Raw genomic sequence first — 15,874 nt, 5'->3', positions numbered from 1 at the left:
CAAGAACCGTCCCACCAGCTCTTACCACCGAGGCGTCTCCCTCCCTCGCCGCCCTCCCCGCGGGGAAGCGGCTGCCTCACCAACTCCTGTGCAAGTTCAAGTAAACACATACAACCCGCATAATCCAGAGAAAAATTGCAACTCATCCATGTACCAGATTTCGATGTCTCTTGCAAAAGTTTTCTGGTCCGTTTACGGTTTTTCGATGGTTTATTTTATTTTTTTGTTGTTGTTGTTTTTAAGCGCTGATTTGTCGGTTGCGTCGTTGGTTTGCATTAATAGCTTCTTTTCTAGACAGTCGAAGTACGCGGAGCTTTTGGTTTTGTTTTGGGTTTTTTGGGTTTGGAATTTCTTTTTTGGTGGTGTTTTGTTTTGGTTTGGGTTTGTTGTTCTCTTTTTTTTTTTCCTCTCTCACTTGCTCGGGTTTTGCTTTTAATCATCATCGGGTTTAAATTTATTTTTTTTTCTTTTCCGTTAAACGTCGCTTTGCTTCTGCTTTGCTTTGTCGGCGATGTTTTGTCGGAGGTGGTTTGTGTCAAGTCCGTCAACTGTTGTACTGACAGGCGTTTAGACTAGAGCCGGGGCTTTGCAAACTGCTGTAGCCGAAGCCGGAGTGCTGCTTTGATTTCAGTCTGAGGCTGGCTAAGCTGGAGTTGCAAGTGTCCCGGTAGACGCTGTAGGGCGAGCCCGGTGGCCCGTAGGGACAGGCGGGCGAGGACATGGCCGAGTTGAGCGAGGAGCCGCTGATGTTGTTGATGTTGTTGAGGCCGGAGTTGGCCATGCCCGGCACGGCCGAGTGGCCCATACTGGAGGGCATGTTCATGGAGGAGATGCTGCTGGGCGCCGAGAACATGGACTGCGAGGAGAGGGGGCTCATGGAGTTGAAGAAGGTGAAGCTCTTGGTGGAAAGCGGCGCCGGGGTGAGGCTTTTGGTGGCCCAGTTGTTGTAGGGGTACCCGGCGTACATGTCGTCGTAGGGCTGCATCAGCCCGCTGAACTGTGGCACGTAGCCGTTCTTGCACAGGTCCATCTGCTGGTTCCGCTCCCGCTTTCTCCACTTGGCTCGGCGGTTCTTGAACCAGACCTGCGGGAGGGGACGGGGACGGGGGACGGGACCGACACAGCACGGTCAGTGAGGGACCACCGCCGCCCCTCGCCCCGCCGCCGGCGCGCAGGGGGAGCGCAGGCAGCGCGCAGCCAAGCGCCGGCACCCCCGCGCCCCCCGCCCCGGCCAGCAGCACCGGGGCTGCGAGAGGAGGTGGAGGCCGCCCCCCCCCGCCCCCCCAACACCTCTGCGAGCTGCGGGCACGGTTCCGCGGCCGCGCACCGCCTCTCCCCGCAGCCCCCAGCCCGCCCGTCTCGCTCCGCGGGGTGCCTGCGCGCACTGCGGCTCTGCGCGCATCCTGCCGCTGTTCAGCGGGATGTGCGAACCGGGATGCGCGCAGCCACCTCTCCGCGAAAGGTGCTTACGCGGAGGTCCGCGCCACGGCCCTTAGCCCCCCGGTCCCCCCGGCGCCCTCTCCCCGGAGCAAGGCATGGGGCGAAGGCACGGCCCGCTCTGATTAGGGCCGGGTCGCCCCGGCTCCGCCGCGTTTCCGAACGCTAATGCTGTGTAATAAAAGTCCCCTGTTACAGATCATAAAAAAGGGGATTGGATTAGTATGTTTAGGTTAAAAAAAAAAAAATCAATCCTCGCATCGCTCTCGGATAGATGCAGCCTCTGCCTTTATATCTGATGAGAATTTACAGCCCTGACTGGGGAACAGAGAAGCGGGGGCCGCTCCTGGTGTTTGATGGAAAAACCTGACCCAGGGTCTCTCTTATTATTATTATTATTTTTAGCCCTCGGAAAGCGTTTGAACCCCCCGTGATGGAAGCCGGGCAACCCCTAAATTCTTTTTCCGGGTTAAAAAACAGCATCATGCTGGCTACCCCTCCTGCTGCATCCCCCCCCCCGCCGCCGCTTTTCCCGACCGAGCCGTAGCCCCCGGGCTCCGTGCGGCCCCGGGGCGCTGGCCGGACTGCGCGGTTCCGTGCTCCCGGTACGCGGAGGCTGCGCTCCCCTCCGCACGCACGCCGGAGCCGGGGCGGGGGGTGGGGGTGGGGGTGGGGGCAGCTCTTCAGGTCTCCCCTACCGGCGCAGAAATGGCGCAACTACATTGAACCCCGGTCTCAAGGATGGAAACTTCGGGGGGTGAATGGATGGCAGGGTCTATTTAAAAAAATAGCAATAATAAAAAGAATCTCGTATAAATAGGAAACGAAAGCCAACATGTTCAAAACCTGTAATATACTCCTCAGAAGGTGCTTCCAGACAGGAATTTCCTGAAAATGAGGGTAATAGTTTTAATTATGGCTCCTAGACATTTTAAAGGAAGGCCCTCATAGCAAATTAAGGTTAGATTTGCAATCTGCAATCTCAGAACATCAAACCAAAACATCTCCACACAGAGGGAGAACGAAATGATGTTAATCGCAACTCATATATTAGTTTTATTTGCTTCCTGAAATATTTCACCAATATCAATGCTCCGGCTTTGTTTTGTTTTAAACTCAATTAAGACAATGCTTTCAGATGCATTTACCCCGTTGCAGATGGGTGTTTACTCTTGAAAGGTTTAAAGCAGAACCTCTGTAATCCGCTTTGGTCACTCGCGGTTTAATTGCCAAGAAAAAAAAAGAAAAAAAAAAAAGAAAAGTGGCTTTTTGGGACGGCGGGGCCGCCTTCCGCCGTTCCCGTTTTCTCCCGGGTCTCTCGCCTCCCCGGCAGCGTGCTCAGCCCGGGGTCCCGGGGGACGGCGGGCTCGGCTGAGGGCCACGCCGGACCCACGCGGGGAGATGTCCCGGGGGGAAACGCAAAGGGGGGGTGGAGAAACCCTGACAGCCCCCGCACAGCGGGTCCATACGGCCCGAGCCGCTTCGGTCCGGCCGTTCATCGCCAGCATCTTTCACTTAAAAATCTCTCCAAGGAGCTGCCGAGACTATATATGTAAATGTATATATATGTGGTGGTATCGGCTCCGAGGCGTGTGAAGACCATGCGCCCTCGCCGCACAAGTATGTGTCTGCGGCGCTTACTGACTTGGGAGGCAACCGCTTCCCAGCCCTCGTCCTCCACTGCCCGTCGGCGGCCTCCGCAAACAGCCGGAGCGCTCCGCCCGCCCGCGGCCGCGGGAGATGCGCGGCCGGGAGGGGCTGGCTCCGAGAGTCCGCACGGCGGGGGGGTAGGGGGAGGAGGGGGGGCCTGATCCGCAACCGCGCCGCCGCAAGTGCATCAAGCAGTGGTTTGTCGGGAGATGATCACGGTTGCTGGGATTATCGGGAATAAGCAGAGCAAGGGGAAGGGCCGCTGTTGCTCGGATCCGGGGATTGCTCTAGCCCCGCACTGGGTTTAGTACGACCCCGGGGGGGTTCTTTCCCCCATCCCCGGGCCTTCCCCAAGCCCCAAACTCTCCGCTGCTCGCCCCGCACTTTTGGGGCCCGTCCCCACGCGCGGGGCCGGCGCTCGCACCCGCTGCGGGCCGCATCTCCCCACGGCCGGGAGCTGCATTTCTCCTCTCCGGCCTGCATCCCAAATTTAGTAATTAAAATCAAGCCCGCAGCAGCCGGGCGCTGCTCGCAAACCACCGCAGCGGCTCCCTAAAGGGGCACTTTCCCCGAGCCCTTCCCGCTCCGGAGCAGAGCCCTGCGCCCCCGGCAGGGCTGCGCGCCCCCTTACCCGGACTCGGGGCTCGGTGAGGTTGGTCCAGACGGCGATCTCCTCCCGCATGCTCATGTCGGGGTAGCGGTTCCGCTGGAACGTGGCCTCCAGCTCCTGCAGCTGCTGGCTGGTGAAGTGGGTCCGCTGCCGCCGCTGCTTCTTCTTCTTTGCCGGGTCGTCGGCGGCCCCGTCCTCGTTTTTCTGCTCGCCGCTGCGCTCCTTTTCTGGAGGGTTGGGGGGTTGTTTGGTTTGGTTTTATGTTTGTTTGTTTGGCTGTATTTCCCCCCCCAAACACACCTACAGGCACACAAAGGCAGGCACGCCGCCCCTGCACCAGCCCTGCCCACCCCGCCGCAGGGACGCGTGGGGGCACCCACGCAGGTCCTGCCGGGTCCTGCACCCGCAACAAGCCTGGCCTTTCCCGGGGGGCTGGGGAAGGAGCACGGAGCCCTGTCCGGGCCCAGGACCCCCGGGGAAGCAGTGGGACCCCCAGGGCAGCCCGGCTGGAAGCGGGCCCGAGGGGCAAGAGCAGTGGTGGGAGTGGGTTCCCCGCAGCACCGCCCGCGCTCCCTTCCCACCGCACCTTTGCGCTCCCTACGAGCTCAGGCGCGATCTTTGCTCCATCGTCTTTGTTGTGCTGGGCCGCGGCAGGAAACCCTGGAAGGGCAGTGGTCTAAAACCCGGCCGTAATTAATTGCAAAAGGCACCCTCTCTTTTCCTCGCCGCTCCCCTACTTATTATTTTTTTTTTTAAGACTTATTTTTTCTTTGGGCGTTTTTAGTATTTTAGTGTTTATTTTAACCCGAGGCTGAGCGAAGCCCTCTGCAAAAATCATATCGAAAGAAGCAAAGGAAAAAACCTGGGAGCGTTTTCGCAGCCTGGGTTTGCGCGGACTGGGAGCAGGAATACAGCCCCGGCGGGAGGAACCCGGCTCCCTTTTCGTGCCGGCCGCCCCGGCCCGGGTTTGGGCAGGATTTGACCCGGGTGAAGCGCTCGGAAAGGGACTCCAGGCCTGAACGAGCCGTGCTGCCGGCCTGGGCCCGGCGGGAGCGGGAAGGTGCGGCGGGTGCGGGAGGCGGCAGGGCCGGGGGCCGCGACCGTCCCCCCGGCCTCTGTCCAGCCGCTGCCGAAAGGGAGCTCCGCGGGGCGTTCTCCCTTGGAGAGGGTCCCCCCTTTTCACTTCTCAGGGTTCTATCCCGGCGGCGGCAGGCCCGGGGGCACGGCCGCAGCCCCGACCTCTGCGAGGTAAGTGGGAGGCTAAAAATAATCGCGGGCTGCACCCGGAGCCCGGCAGGACTCGTCCTTGCAAAGTCACCCCCGAATCGCTCCAAGACGGGGCACCCTCCTAGGAAAAAGCGGGGGGGCGGGCAACTCCAGCGGCTCAGTGTGAACCCCAGAAGGGGCCGATCGCAGCCCGGCCGGGCTCTCTCCTCTGGAAGCGCTTTGCAGAGCAAACAAGGCCTCTGCAGCGCAGACCCCATCGCCACCGGCCCCCCCCGCTCGACCCGGCCGAGTGCGGCCCGGCGCCGGCGGGGAAACAGAAACCAAAATAACCCCTCGCAAGGGCAAATCCCCTCGCTTTCGGTGGGGCAGAGCCCGGGTGGACCGGGCCGGGGGGGAGCCGGGGAGCGATAGCGAAGCAGCCGAAGCGTCCCGGCGGCCCCTCGCTCCGCTCCGGGTTTCACCCCGCCAGGATTTTGTTAAAAATCCGGCCTCCGCGCAGGGATGTGACACCATTTCAAATCATAAGGCACAATTGCTTTAATCGGTTTTTGCATTTTTTTTCCATTTAAAAAAAAAAAAAGTGAAAGGTATTTTTGCAGCTTCTCGGAGGAGAAAAGCAGGCAGATCCTCAGCCTTCCTCCAGCACCGAGGGGTCACACACAGGGGTAGGGCAAAACGGAGCAAATCTGCCTCTCTAATCTCAAATAATCCCCCTCTAATCTCGGAGTCCCTTCCAGACGCCGGTCCCTAACTTTGTTTGTGAATTAGGCTGGGAGGCACAACCCAAACCCTGTTTACCACAGGGTGCCACTTTGGGACTGACTTGCCACAGCCACTCTCTAGGTTATAGGACCTGCTAAAACTTCGAAAAGCAACAACATCTATTTAAAAATTTGAAATTAAATAAGAGAGAAACTCCCCCTGCAAGGGTCTCAGTGGAGAACGGGCATCACACTCCTTCCTGCAGCTTTTGTTCCCTTCTCCCAGCTTCCCTTGTCATTCTAGACATTTTGCTATTTTAATTAAATACAAACTGGGAAACCACAGCTTTCCCTGAAGCCCTGCACACGGTGCTCAGGGTGCGGGGACCCCTTTTTCCAGCGGGGAAAGCGCGTAGCCCCCGCACGAACCCCCTCCACGGCCGCGCACATCCCCCCGCGCTCGGCCCCACGCCGCCTCTCCTGCTCCGCGGGGCTTTTCTTTATTTTTTAATTTTTTTTTCCTTCCCCCCCCCCCGCTCCTTTGACAGGGAGATCTTTTTCCATCTCCGTACCACCCGAGCTGGAAAATAAACCCGGGCAAAAGCTGACATTATTTCAGAAACATCCGGCAAAACCGCACTCCCCGAAGAGTCCCCCTTCCCTTCGACCCCATCAATTAATAACTGTGTATTTCATTTAAAAAAAAATAGAAAAAAAAAAAAAAGCGCAGCTCCAGGGTTGGGGCTGGGGAGCCATTGGGGAGCCATGCGTGCCCTCCCGGCGGGCTGTCAGCGCCGGGCACCGGGGGGGGCAGCAGCTCCGGGTGGGCCCCTGCCCCCTGATTTTGTTCCCGAGGCTCGCTAGGGATGGAGCCGCCGGGATCACCGACAGCTCTTGCCCCCCCCATGGCCTCTGTTTGTGGGGGGGTGCGGGCCAAGCACCACGGAACGCTTCGCGGGGGGAAGGCGCGGTGGGGAGGAGGAGGCGGCGCTGGGGGGAGCGGGCCGGGGCCGCGGGGCTGGGGGGGAGGGTTACCTGGCACCTCCGTGTCGGAGGATTCACTGGCTGAGTTGTCGATCGGGTCTCTGGGTTCCGAGGATCTTTGCAAATGGAAGCTGGAAGCCATGTCATGGGAGGGTTGGGGTCTCAAGCTCTCGGGCAGTCTCTCCAAATTCATTCCACCTTTAAAGGAATCCATGGCAGGGGCGCCGGGCTGCCTGGGGGAGTTTGCAGGTGTTTATTCCACACAGAAAGGAACAAGGAGCTGCTTTTTTTTTTTTTTTTTTTTTAAGGAAAAAAAAAACAACAAAACCAAAAGCAAATCCACTTATTACTAACAGTATTATTTTACGGGTGTCGGAAGAAGAGATCTGGGCAGTGCCTCGAAGCCGCTTGTCTCTGCTCGGGGAGAGGCACGGCAGTCCGGCCGCATAGGCAGGGAAGTGGTAAAGATCCCTTATAGAGAAACGCGAGTTGCGAGTTGGACAGTTTAAAGCTAAAGAGATTAAAGTGACCTGCCCTAGAACAAATGCCTGTAGTTAAACGGGGCTCCTCCCCCTGAAGGTTAAAACCTCCCCGTCTCGCTAATGCATCACTCCATCTAGCGCTCGCCCAGCCCGGCCGCGCGGGCGGACCTGCCTCCGCGCTCCCCGCCGATGTGCGCGCCTTGCGCGGCCGCGGCCAGGCCCGCGACCCCCCGGCGGACCCCTGCCCGGCCCCCGCCGCCCGGCTGCGCGTCCTCCGAGGGTGCCCCCCCCGCCTCCTTTCCCTCCCCCGCAGCCTCCCCCCAACGCGGTGAGGTATTAAAAATATTTCAACAACGAATGGAAAGGTGGAAAATCACTCCCAGACGCGCAGGGGGCGGCTCGGAACCCCCTGCCTGCCCCCCAGCACCCCGCCAGTCCGCCCTCCGCCACAGCGTCCTGCTAGCCGGCAGCGCGCAGGTTGCGCCCCCGCGCAGCACGGCATCTCCGCTGGTATCCCCGTACCCAGCCCGGCTGGGCCTCTCGGTCCATGCAACCTCCGCCCCCAGGCCCTGCAGTGGATGCGCAACCTGCGCACCCCTCAGCATCCCTGCGCGGGGCTACGCGGCCCGCCCCGACGTGAAGAGAGTTTCGGTCCCGCGGGGACCACGCTCCCCCCAGCCGGAGGGGATTTCTTTTGGGGACGACGGCCCTGCGGGTTGTGTCTGAACTGGTTTATCCTTTTTTAATATTTTTTTTCGTTCCTGGCTGCGCGGTTTGTAGAAAGGCGGCTCAGACCCTGCTCGGCGGCCGGGGTACCGCAGCCAGGGGAACGGCGGCAGTGCGAACGCCCCCATCACATCATCTTTCAGCACACGATTAATAACAAATAATTTTCCTGCCGCAGCCGAACTCGCGGTGACCCTCCGAAAGGGTGTCTGCGGCTCCCTGCCAGCCCAGGGGCCGGAGCAGCCGGCGAGGAGGGGGCAGGAGACATCACTCCCCCCCCCCCCCCCGCCCCCTTTCCTGCAGCGGGCACCCGTGCGCCCCGTCCCGGTGCAGTGCCGAAGGCGGGTGGAGCGGGGCCGGTCCCCGGTGATGCCCGTGCAGGCCGGGACACGGCCTTGAGCCTTCCCGGATAACATCTCGGTGTTTGGGGGGTGTGGGGTGTGGAAAAAAACAAGAGAAGCCTTCAGCTTCGGGGGGCAGGTGGGAACCGGGGGTACCGGTGGGGCAGGAGCGGGGTGCTTGCTGCACCGGGGAAGGGGGCGAGAGGAGAAGGACCCTGGCTGTAACTCTGCCTGCGGAAAGGACCTTCTTTTCTCTTTATTTTCTCGGCTCACTTTAACTGATCCATCCTGACACTCTATTTTGCTTTCAAATCAAGTAAAGATGTGGGAGAGAACTTTTGAACTGGTTTATGGAAAAGTAGAGGGAAGCAATGTTCCAGCCGCACAGGCTTTTTCCTACACCGCCGGGGTGATGCAGCCGGGCCCGCCCCGCGCCCCTCGGAGCGTCCCGCAGGGCCAGGGACTCCCCCTCCCCACCTCCCATGGGCCCAGAAGGGGACATCAGGAGGGGAGAGAGCCAGAGCTCCCAGCCCCAACCCCTGCAGCTCTGATGCCCAGCGCCTTTTTCAGTTTAGGGAATGCACAGGTGGGTGCTGTCAGGGTCAGGTTTCCCTAGCTCTCTCTTTTTCTTTCTTTTCTTTTCTTTTTTTTTCTTATTTCCCCGTTTTGGAGTGGCATGCTGATGTCCATCTGTCTGCCCGCAGCTCCCGGCTGAACTTCGCTCAAGAGTCTACAAATGACGGGGAATTTCGAGCACCCGAGGTGAACCAGGCAGTCTCGGGGCTGCTAAACATGGACGTGGTTTAAAATGCAAATATTTACCAGGGCCAGGGCCTCTGGGCTTCGAGGGGCTCAGCTGATGCAGAAGACCACGACACGGGAAGGATGGAGACCTCCCCCCGGCGGAGAGGTGGAGGTGGCCTTCCTCCCGAGGAGGGGGAAGGTGACCGGATTGCAAACGTGCACCGTGCCTGAGACCCTTCACAGTCCGTTCATCCGTGTGTCCCCTCCCCCCTTTTTCCCCCCCTGTATTTCCGTGGGCCGGGAGCGCGGCAGCCGCGGGGCAGGTCTCCGGGGGACCCCCGCTCGCAGCGGGAGCAGGATGGAGCCCGTGGGCCGTGCTGGAGGGGGCTGCCAGCAGTCCGGCTGCACAGCTCCGGCTATTTAAAACCTACTGCTCACAGCAGCCTCAAACCCGGAGGCGGGATTCTTTTTTCTTTTTCTTGGTTGTTGTTGTTGGTTTGGCTTTTTTTAATGCGCCCAATTTACATGTTTTGTTCTGCTCTATAAAATCTATTTTTTAAGAATTCGTTCTAGGCTCAATTCCTCCCAACCGGGCGCGAGGAAAGGCTCAGCTCCGGGAACCAGCGTGATTCTGCTGCGATAACGCCGGGTCCGGTTGCCTCCCAGGGCAACGGCCCCCCCCCGGCTCCTTCTGGGGGGTCCCCGGGGCAGGCACTCCGTGATCCCGGCGTTAAATCGAGAGTAACAGGCCGGCTCTGCCGCCCCCGGGCCCTCGGGGAGGGGAGCAGCGCCCGGCCCCCTCCTGACCTCCCCACGCGTGTCCGTGGCCGGGCCAGGCACTGGCCGCACACCCGCGCTCGGGAGGGCAGCCCCGGCCGGGAGGACAGGTACATATGTCTTCTGTACGTCGCGTCTGTGTCTTATGTGGATTTAAGGGCATCCTCTCGCTTCACGCTTTGGGCAGCGGGTGCAGTCCTATCGCACAGAACCAAATCCACCCTGTTCGTCCCGTTGCTGGTCGCGACAGCACGTGTCGCGACAGCAGAGCACACCCGCAGGGCGGTGGACCCCGGATTTGCGCTTTCTCCTCCCTCCTTCCCACCAGGCCCGCTCCGTTTCGGGATGCCGGGGCCACCTCTCCGCCGGCAACCCCCTCCGCCAGGCGCTACGTCACGGGTCCGTCCTGCATGACGTCATGCTCCGTTTCCCTGACGTCACGGCTTGCCTTTCAGCCAGGCCACGACCCAAGGCGAGCCGGCTCGGAGCCGGCTGCCCTTCCCACGACGTGAAGGCGGCCCGGCGGCCCCACGGGCCGGGCAGGACAATGGCCCCGGGCCGGGGCTCTGCCCGTCCCCCACCACCTCCCCGGGCTCTGCGAGGGCCGCAGGGGGCTGCGGGATGGGGGGAGAGGCCGCCGCAGGCGAAGGCAGCCGGGGCGCGGGGGACCCGGCAAGCCCCTGGGGAGCCGCGACCCGCGTGGGTGTGGGAAGGGCCGCGGAGAGGCGGAGGGGGGGTCGGGCCGGGGGCCGAGCGGGACACAGCCGATGTGCGGGGGTCACGGGAGGGCTTTGCATGGGAAACCTCCGCACAGCGCCGCCGCTCCGCACCCGCGCAGCCTCTGCATCCCGAGGCTCCCCCCCCGGGCTGGGGCTGCAGCAGGGGTCTGTAAAACTCTGGAAGCCCGCAAATAAACCGCTCTGCTTCCTCCCGCTATAAATAACCCGGGAACGAGGGATGGCGCTTATAAATAAATCAGCGCTGGCCACGCCGGTGACAACCCCATGAAGCACAGAATGTGATGCGTCTGAACCAGAGCAGGACACCCACTGCCCCCGACGGGGCGGGCGGACCCCGCGGGATGGGGAGGGGGCCGCAGCCGTGTCACCCCCCCGGGTGCCGGGGAAGGGGTCTCTGCTTTCTGAGAGAGGCTCCCATCTCTGACTGCCTGCAGTGGTTGCAGCCAACGCAAAACCACCTGGGCCATATATCAGGTGGTGAGGTTCAGTCTCTGCCAGCTTTTCCTCTTCAGATTTATTAGCGTTGTATAGACTCGGATTCAGTCTATAAATTATTGGGAATTGTTACAAAAATGAAGGCATCTCCTCCCAAGAGCATGTCTGCCCCTGAGGAGAGGGAAGCCCTCTGAAAATCAGAGCTGTGGTGAGGCAACCAAACCCAACCCAACCAAACCCAACCCAACCAAACCCAGGCCAAACAAATGCAAGCCCACCCAACCCAGCTCAACCAAGACAAACCAAACCAAACCAAACCAAACCAAACCAAACCAAACCAAACCAAACCAAACCAAACCAAACCAAACCAAACCAAGCCAAGCCAAACCAAGCCAAGCCAAATGAAACCGCGACCAACGCAACCGAACCAAGCCAAGCCAAACCCAAACAAAGCAATCCCAGCCAAACCAAGCCCAAGCCAAGCCAGCCAACCTCCACGCAGCACCCTCTTTGTGGAGACCAGCAGCTGGGACCTGCTGCAGGAAAACAACTTTTAATAACAAAAACCATCCTAAAAGTGCCCAGCGGGCGGTGAAGGGGCATCGCTGGGGTGGGGAGAGCGGCTGGAAGGGTGCAGCTCCCCTCTGCGCAGGGTTGGCAGTGTTCAGGGGCATTTTTAAAGCTTCGATCTATAGAAAATGCCCCCCTGCAAGGGTGGATGAGTGATTTTCGGCCTCCAGTCTCCGCTCCCGGCCTTTGCTGGTGCGTGGCTCTGACCCACGGGGTGCCCACGCGGGTTGGGAAGAAGCGGAGGCCGGGGATGCACGCAGCACAGCGCGTCGCCCCGGGAGCACGGACCGCCCTGTGTCTGTTGTTGCCGTGTACCGGGTGGTGGGTGGTGTCCGTCAGGGCAGTGTCCCCGGGGTGTCCTTGCCCCAAAACAGCATCGCCCCAAATGCCACCTTACGTGCAAGGTGGAGACCCGAGTGTACACCCCCGCGCAAGGCAGAGCCCAGCACTCTCCGCCGCGGCCGTGCCGTCTCTAAGGGAAAACGGAGCAAACCCCAAGACCATGAAACGAACCCCGGCACCCCCAGACCGTCTGTCGGAGCGGGAGCCGGGTCCCCCCCCTCGGGCCGGGCGGAGCGGGCAGCGGGAAGCGGAGAGGGGGAAGAAACCCAGCCCAAGAGCATGTTAAATCGCTCAGGAGAGGAAGGTGGAAAATTACGCTGGCTTCAAGCCGGCCTGTCCTCTGCGCAGCCAGGAGAGCAATTTTCCTAAGAAGTAGAGCACAACGAAATCAGCTCCTTTTGGATCCGCAGCCTTCGTCCCTCCGCGTGCCGGCCAAGCCTCTGCCTTCCGCGGGCGCGCAGGGCCCCTCCGCGCAGCGCTGCGCCGCGGATGCTCGGCAGGAGGGTTTCCAGCGGCCGCCCCCCGCCCCATCCCGCTGCCTTCGGCCCGGCGGTCCCTGCCCCGCCGCTTCGGCTCTCCCCGCCAGCGAAACCCAAAAGGAGAAAGGGAATTTTCTCGGGTTGTTTGGTCCGTGACAGCCCCCGGGGCACCTGGGGCACCCGGGGCTGCGGATCGGCCACCCCCCCCCCCCCCCCCGACCCCCCCCATCCCGCCCCAGGCGCCGGCAGCCAGCGGCAGCGCTTGCAAAAACTCGGGATGAAAAAGTTGAAGGCTTAATGTTTTCTGACAGATACAAATGATACCCCAAGGCTTTCTTGAAATGCAGCGACTGACGGCTGGAGAAACGGTTTTCCTATTCGGGTTTCTGCAGCTGGAAGCAGATGGGGAGGGGGCTTCCTCTCGGCCCTTCTCCCCCGACCCTCTGCCCGAAAATAAAACCACCTCCTGGGTGTCCGCCGCCGACCTGGGACAACTCTTTTTCTCCCGAATGCCACAGTCCCACCTTGGCCCAGAGCTGCTTCCTAGCCCTCTCGGCATCCTTCAGACCACAGGCACTGAACTCTGCTCTAAGAAAATACTCATTTGCTGGTAGCAGCGGCTTGGGCTTATCTCGGCCGCTCGCAGCCTGATGGGCGCGGGAGGGTGTCAGCGCCCCGCAACGGCACCGCCGGTGGGTGGACAGCTCAGGAATACGGGGGGCTGTTTCCCTAGGTGGGAGGAAGAGACGGGAAAATTACAATATAGTCCCACAATTCCCTCTCTGAGCAGAGGGAACATGCTTTTCCTATTAATTGACGGAGGAAGGGGCACCGCAGTTTGCTAGGCAGCCTGCTCATGTTACTCTGTGCATCTTTAGATCCCGAAATGCGTCTCTTATGGACCAAAAAAGATGCCTCTGAAGCAGGATAATCAAAGGCCCGGGCACTCTGTTGGCATTTGCTGAATACCCTTCTTCAGCAGAAAAAAGAGACTGCCTTTGGAACCACCGATATTATGTTTCCATGTGGGTTTCCCCCACCTTGTTTCGGGCGAGCAACCTCTTAATTGCTCCAGCGTTTGGATGGGGGAAACACATTTCCCTTAAACAGGACATTTCCTGAAAGGCTGAAGTAGTCTAATAACGCGCTGGGCTCTTTAATGTTCTCAGAACAGCAGCGAATCTCTGCAGAGCCGCATATTTCCTGCTTTTAAATGTAAAATCAGAGAAACAATGAACTATCTGTGCATTCAGCTTCTTCGATATTATTTTATTTATTTTTTCCTTTTTTTAATATAAATTTTTCTCTTTTTTCCTTCTTCTTCCCTCCCCCCCTTCTATTTTTTTTTTTTTTTTATTTCCCCCCCGAAGGGAGATTCCGCCCCGCCGCCCGACGGCACCGTGCTGCCCCCGGCGCGGCTCTGCCGCAGCCCCCGCTGGTCCCCGCCGCACCGGGAGCAAACACCGCCGAGATAAAGGCACGGGACACTTTTCTTCCCAGTTTCATTGTGGGAACAGCCGTATCTTAACGGGCACATCTCGGGGAGGGATAGGAGCATACTGCCTTCCAGAGGGCTGTGCTAATCAGCACGCCGGGTTAGATATAAAAGTTCAGGGCAAATAAAACGAATTAGTTTTATTAGCACGTTTAGGAGGCGGTCTAACGAAGGAATTCGGCTTTACTAGAGAATGTTTTCTCCTCCCCTTTTGTTATTTGAAAGCAACATCTATCCAAGCTGCTCATCACGGGAGGGAAATAATGCATGGTTCAATCTGCGGTGGTTTTCTCGGAGAAAGGCGCTCCTTTCCCTAAACCCCGATAAGAAGGATATATACTTTGGAAAGACACGATTTCATAATAAAACCTGCGTGAACAATAAAACCGACTGTAAAGAACAGGCTGCGGAGCCCGCCAGGTTATTGTTGGGCGGTGGGTTTCGGTGGGAAATACCTGCCGCGGTCCCAGGCGCCTCTAACTCGGCAAAAACTTTCCCAGGGACACGTTGCCACCGTTCCAGCCGGGATTTCCAGGGACTTTGTCCCTATTTCAGGCAAATGAAGGATTTTGGGGAGGTTCTCCCAGCGAAGTAGCTCTCGGGAAATATTTGGAAATCAGTTTTTAGATCAGCGGCTGGAGTTGGTGCAGGGAATAACGCGGAGAACATGGACCTTGGTTTGTCAAGTGGAGAACATATATTTTTTTATTGTTATAAAAAAGCAAACGGCGTCTCGGTCCTCGATTCAGGCACAACAGTGTTGGTTTATGTTCAGTTTGTGCCTCAGACTTTGTGTTTGTCTGCAGCGCGGTTGGCAAAATTTGGGGAAAAGGGGCGAAATAATACAAAACTCGTCTAGTGACTAATTTTTTTTTTTACGTGAAAACTAAAAAAAAATATATCTCCGAAAGATACCATCGGTGGGGAGCCCTCACGTGCATTTAAGCGAGTTTAAGACGCGGGGAAAAAAAAGCCTTTTTCCACCCGCTCCGAGAATTTCACTCCCGCTGCAGGACGCGTTATCCCGAGCGGTGCGGCAAGGCACGCGCACCGTATGGAGTCCCAAAAGATGCTGCTTATTTTTCAAATCAGAAAAAAAAAAAAAGGTGGAAAAAAAAATAAAAACAGAGGGGCTATTATTTTTCTGAAACGAGAATTAATCGACGGCCCAGCCTCTGCTCGCCCGCCCCGCTCAGCCCCGGGAGCGGCCGCCTCTCCTCCGCGGCAGCGCAGCCCCCGGAGCGAGCACCGCGGAGGCACCGCGCACCCCCGACCGGCACCACCTGTCCCGTCCCCCCCAGCTCGTCCCGGGGAGCCCCCGCCCCGCCGGGGCCGCCCGATGCTCCGCGCATCGCCACCGCCCACCGCGCTGCTGCCACCGGCCAGCCCCCGCCGAGGGCACCGGGGACCCGGCTGCGAGCCGCGCTTTGCTCCGCGTCGCGGAGCGACCCGAGCAGAAGCGCTGGCTGCTGAAAACTGTGCGGCGCGTTAGGGAAAAAATTAAATATATATATATATACACACATATATAAAATTCATAAAATGAGGTAACCCCTCTGGAATTGCATTGCCCAGCGTATTTGTCAGAGCTGACGAAGCGCAGAGGCCCCGAAAGAATTTATACACGGTACAAAGATGTCAAGGACTGCGCGGAGAGCGGAGCGGGCTGCGCGCCGCGCCCCGGCCTCCGCGGGCGCGGAGCCGCCGCCGAGCAGCGGTGAGGGGCGCTCCCCCCCGTCCCGGCTTTGTTTCCCAGCCCCGAAACGCTCCGCACCCCCGCGTCCCGGCCGCTGCCGGGTGGGCCAGGGGAAGGCGAGGGGGAGGACGGGGGGGGCGGGACGGCCCTCGGGACACGCGTGGGGAGACGCGGCGGGCGCGCGTGGGGCGGGACGGCGACGGGGCGCACGCGTGGGGGGCGGGACGGGGCGCACGGGGCCGGCGGTGAGGGACAGGCGGCGACACGCGTAAGGCGGGCGGGGCGCGGCGGGGGGGACACGCGTGGCGCCGTCCCGGGGCAACTTACCGGGCGGTGCGCTCGGCGGCGGCGGGGGTGCCGGGCCCGGCGGGCGCTGTGCGCGCCCCGGCCGCCGCTCCAGGGTTTTCTTGGGAGAATTCCCCGTCTCCTCCTGACGTC

General features: G+C 59.9%; 1 protein-coding gene across 1 annotated transcript; it reads right to left on the bottom strand.

Moving 5' to 3' along the window:
- Positions 1-401: 401 nt before the first annotated feature.
- On the bottom strand, positions 402-7,113 carry PITX1 (paired like homeodomain 1). The gene is made up of 3 exons (XM_055812616.1): positions 6,661-7,113; positions 3,719-3,924; positions 402-1,084 (listed from the first exon to the last, which is right to left on the bottom strand). Exons 1-3 carry the CDS (start codon positions 6,821-6,823, stop codon positions 545-547), a joined length of 909 nt encoding a protein of 302 aa, XP_055668591.1. The 5' UTR covers positions 6,824-7,113; the 3' UTR covers positions 402-544.
- Positions 7,114-15,874: the final 8,761 nt, after the last annotated feature.

This window comes from Falco peregrinus, chromosome 8, assembly GCF_023634155.1.
Source record: "Falco peregrinus isolate bFalPer1 chromosome 8, bFalPer1.pri, whole genome shotgun sequence".
In the NCBI taxonomy this organism is placed as follows: Eukaryota; Metazoa; Chordata; class Aves; order Falconiformes; family Falconidae; genus Falco; species Falco peregrinus.
This window is presented reverse-complemented; position numbering and strand designations above follow the sequence as displayed.

Coding starts and splice junctions, on each gene's coding strand:
- PITX1 (XM_055812616.1), bottom strand. CDS start 6,823: ATGGATTCCTTTAAAGGTGGAATGAATTTGGAGAGACTGCCCGAGAGC. Junction 3,925..6,660: donor CTCCGACACGGAGGTGCCAG/GTAACCCTCCCC, acceptor CCAACCCTCCAG/AAAAGGAGCGCAGCGGCGAG. Junction 1,085..3,718: donor TCACCGAGCCCCGAGTCCGG/GTAAGGGGGCGC, acceptor CCCCTCCCGCAG/GTCTGGTTCAAGAACCGCCG.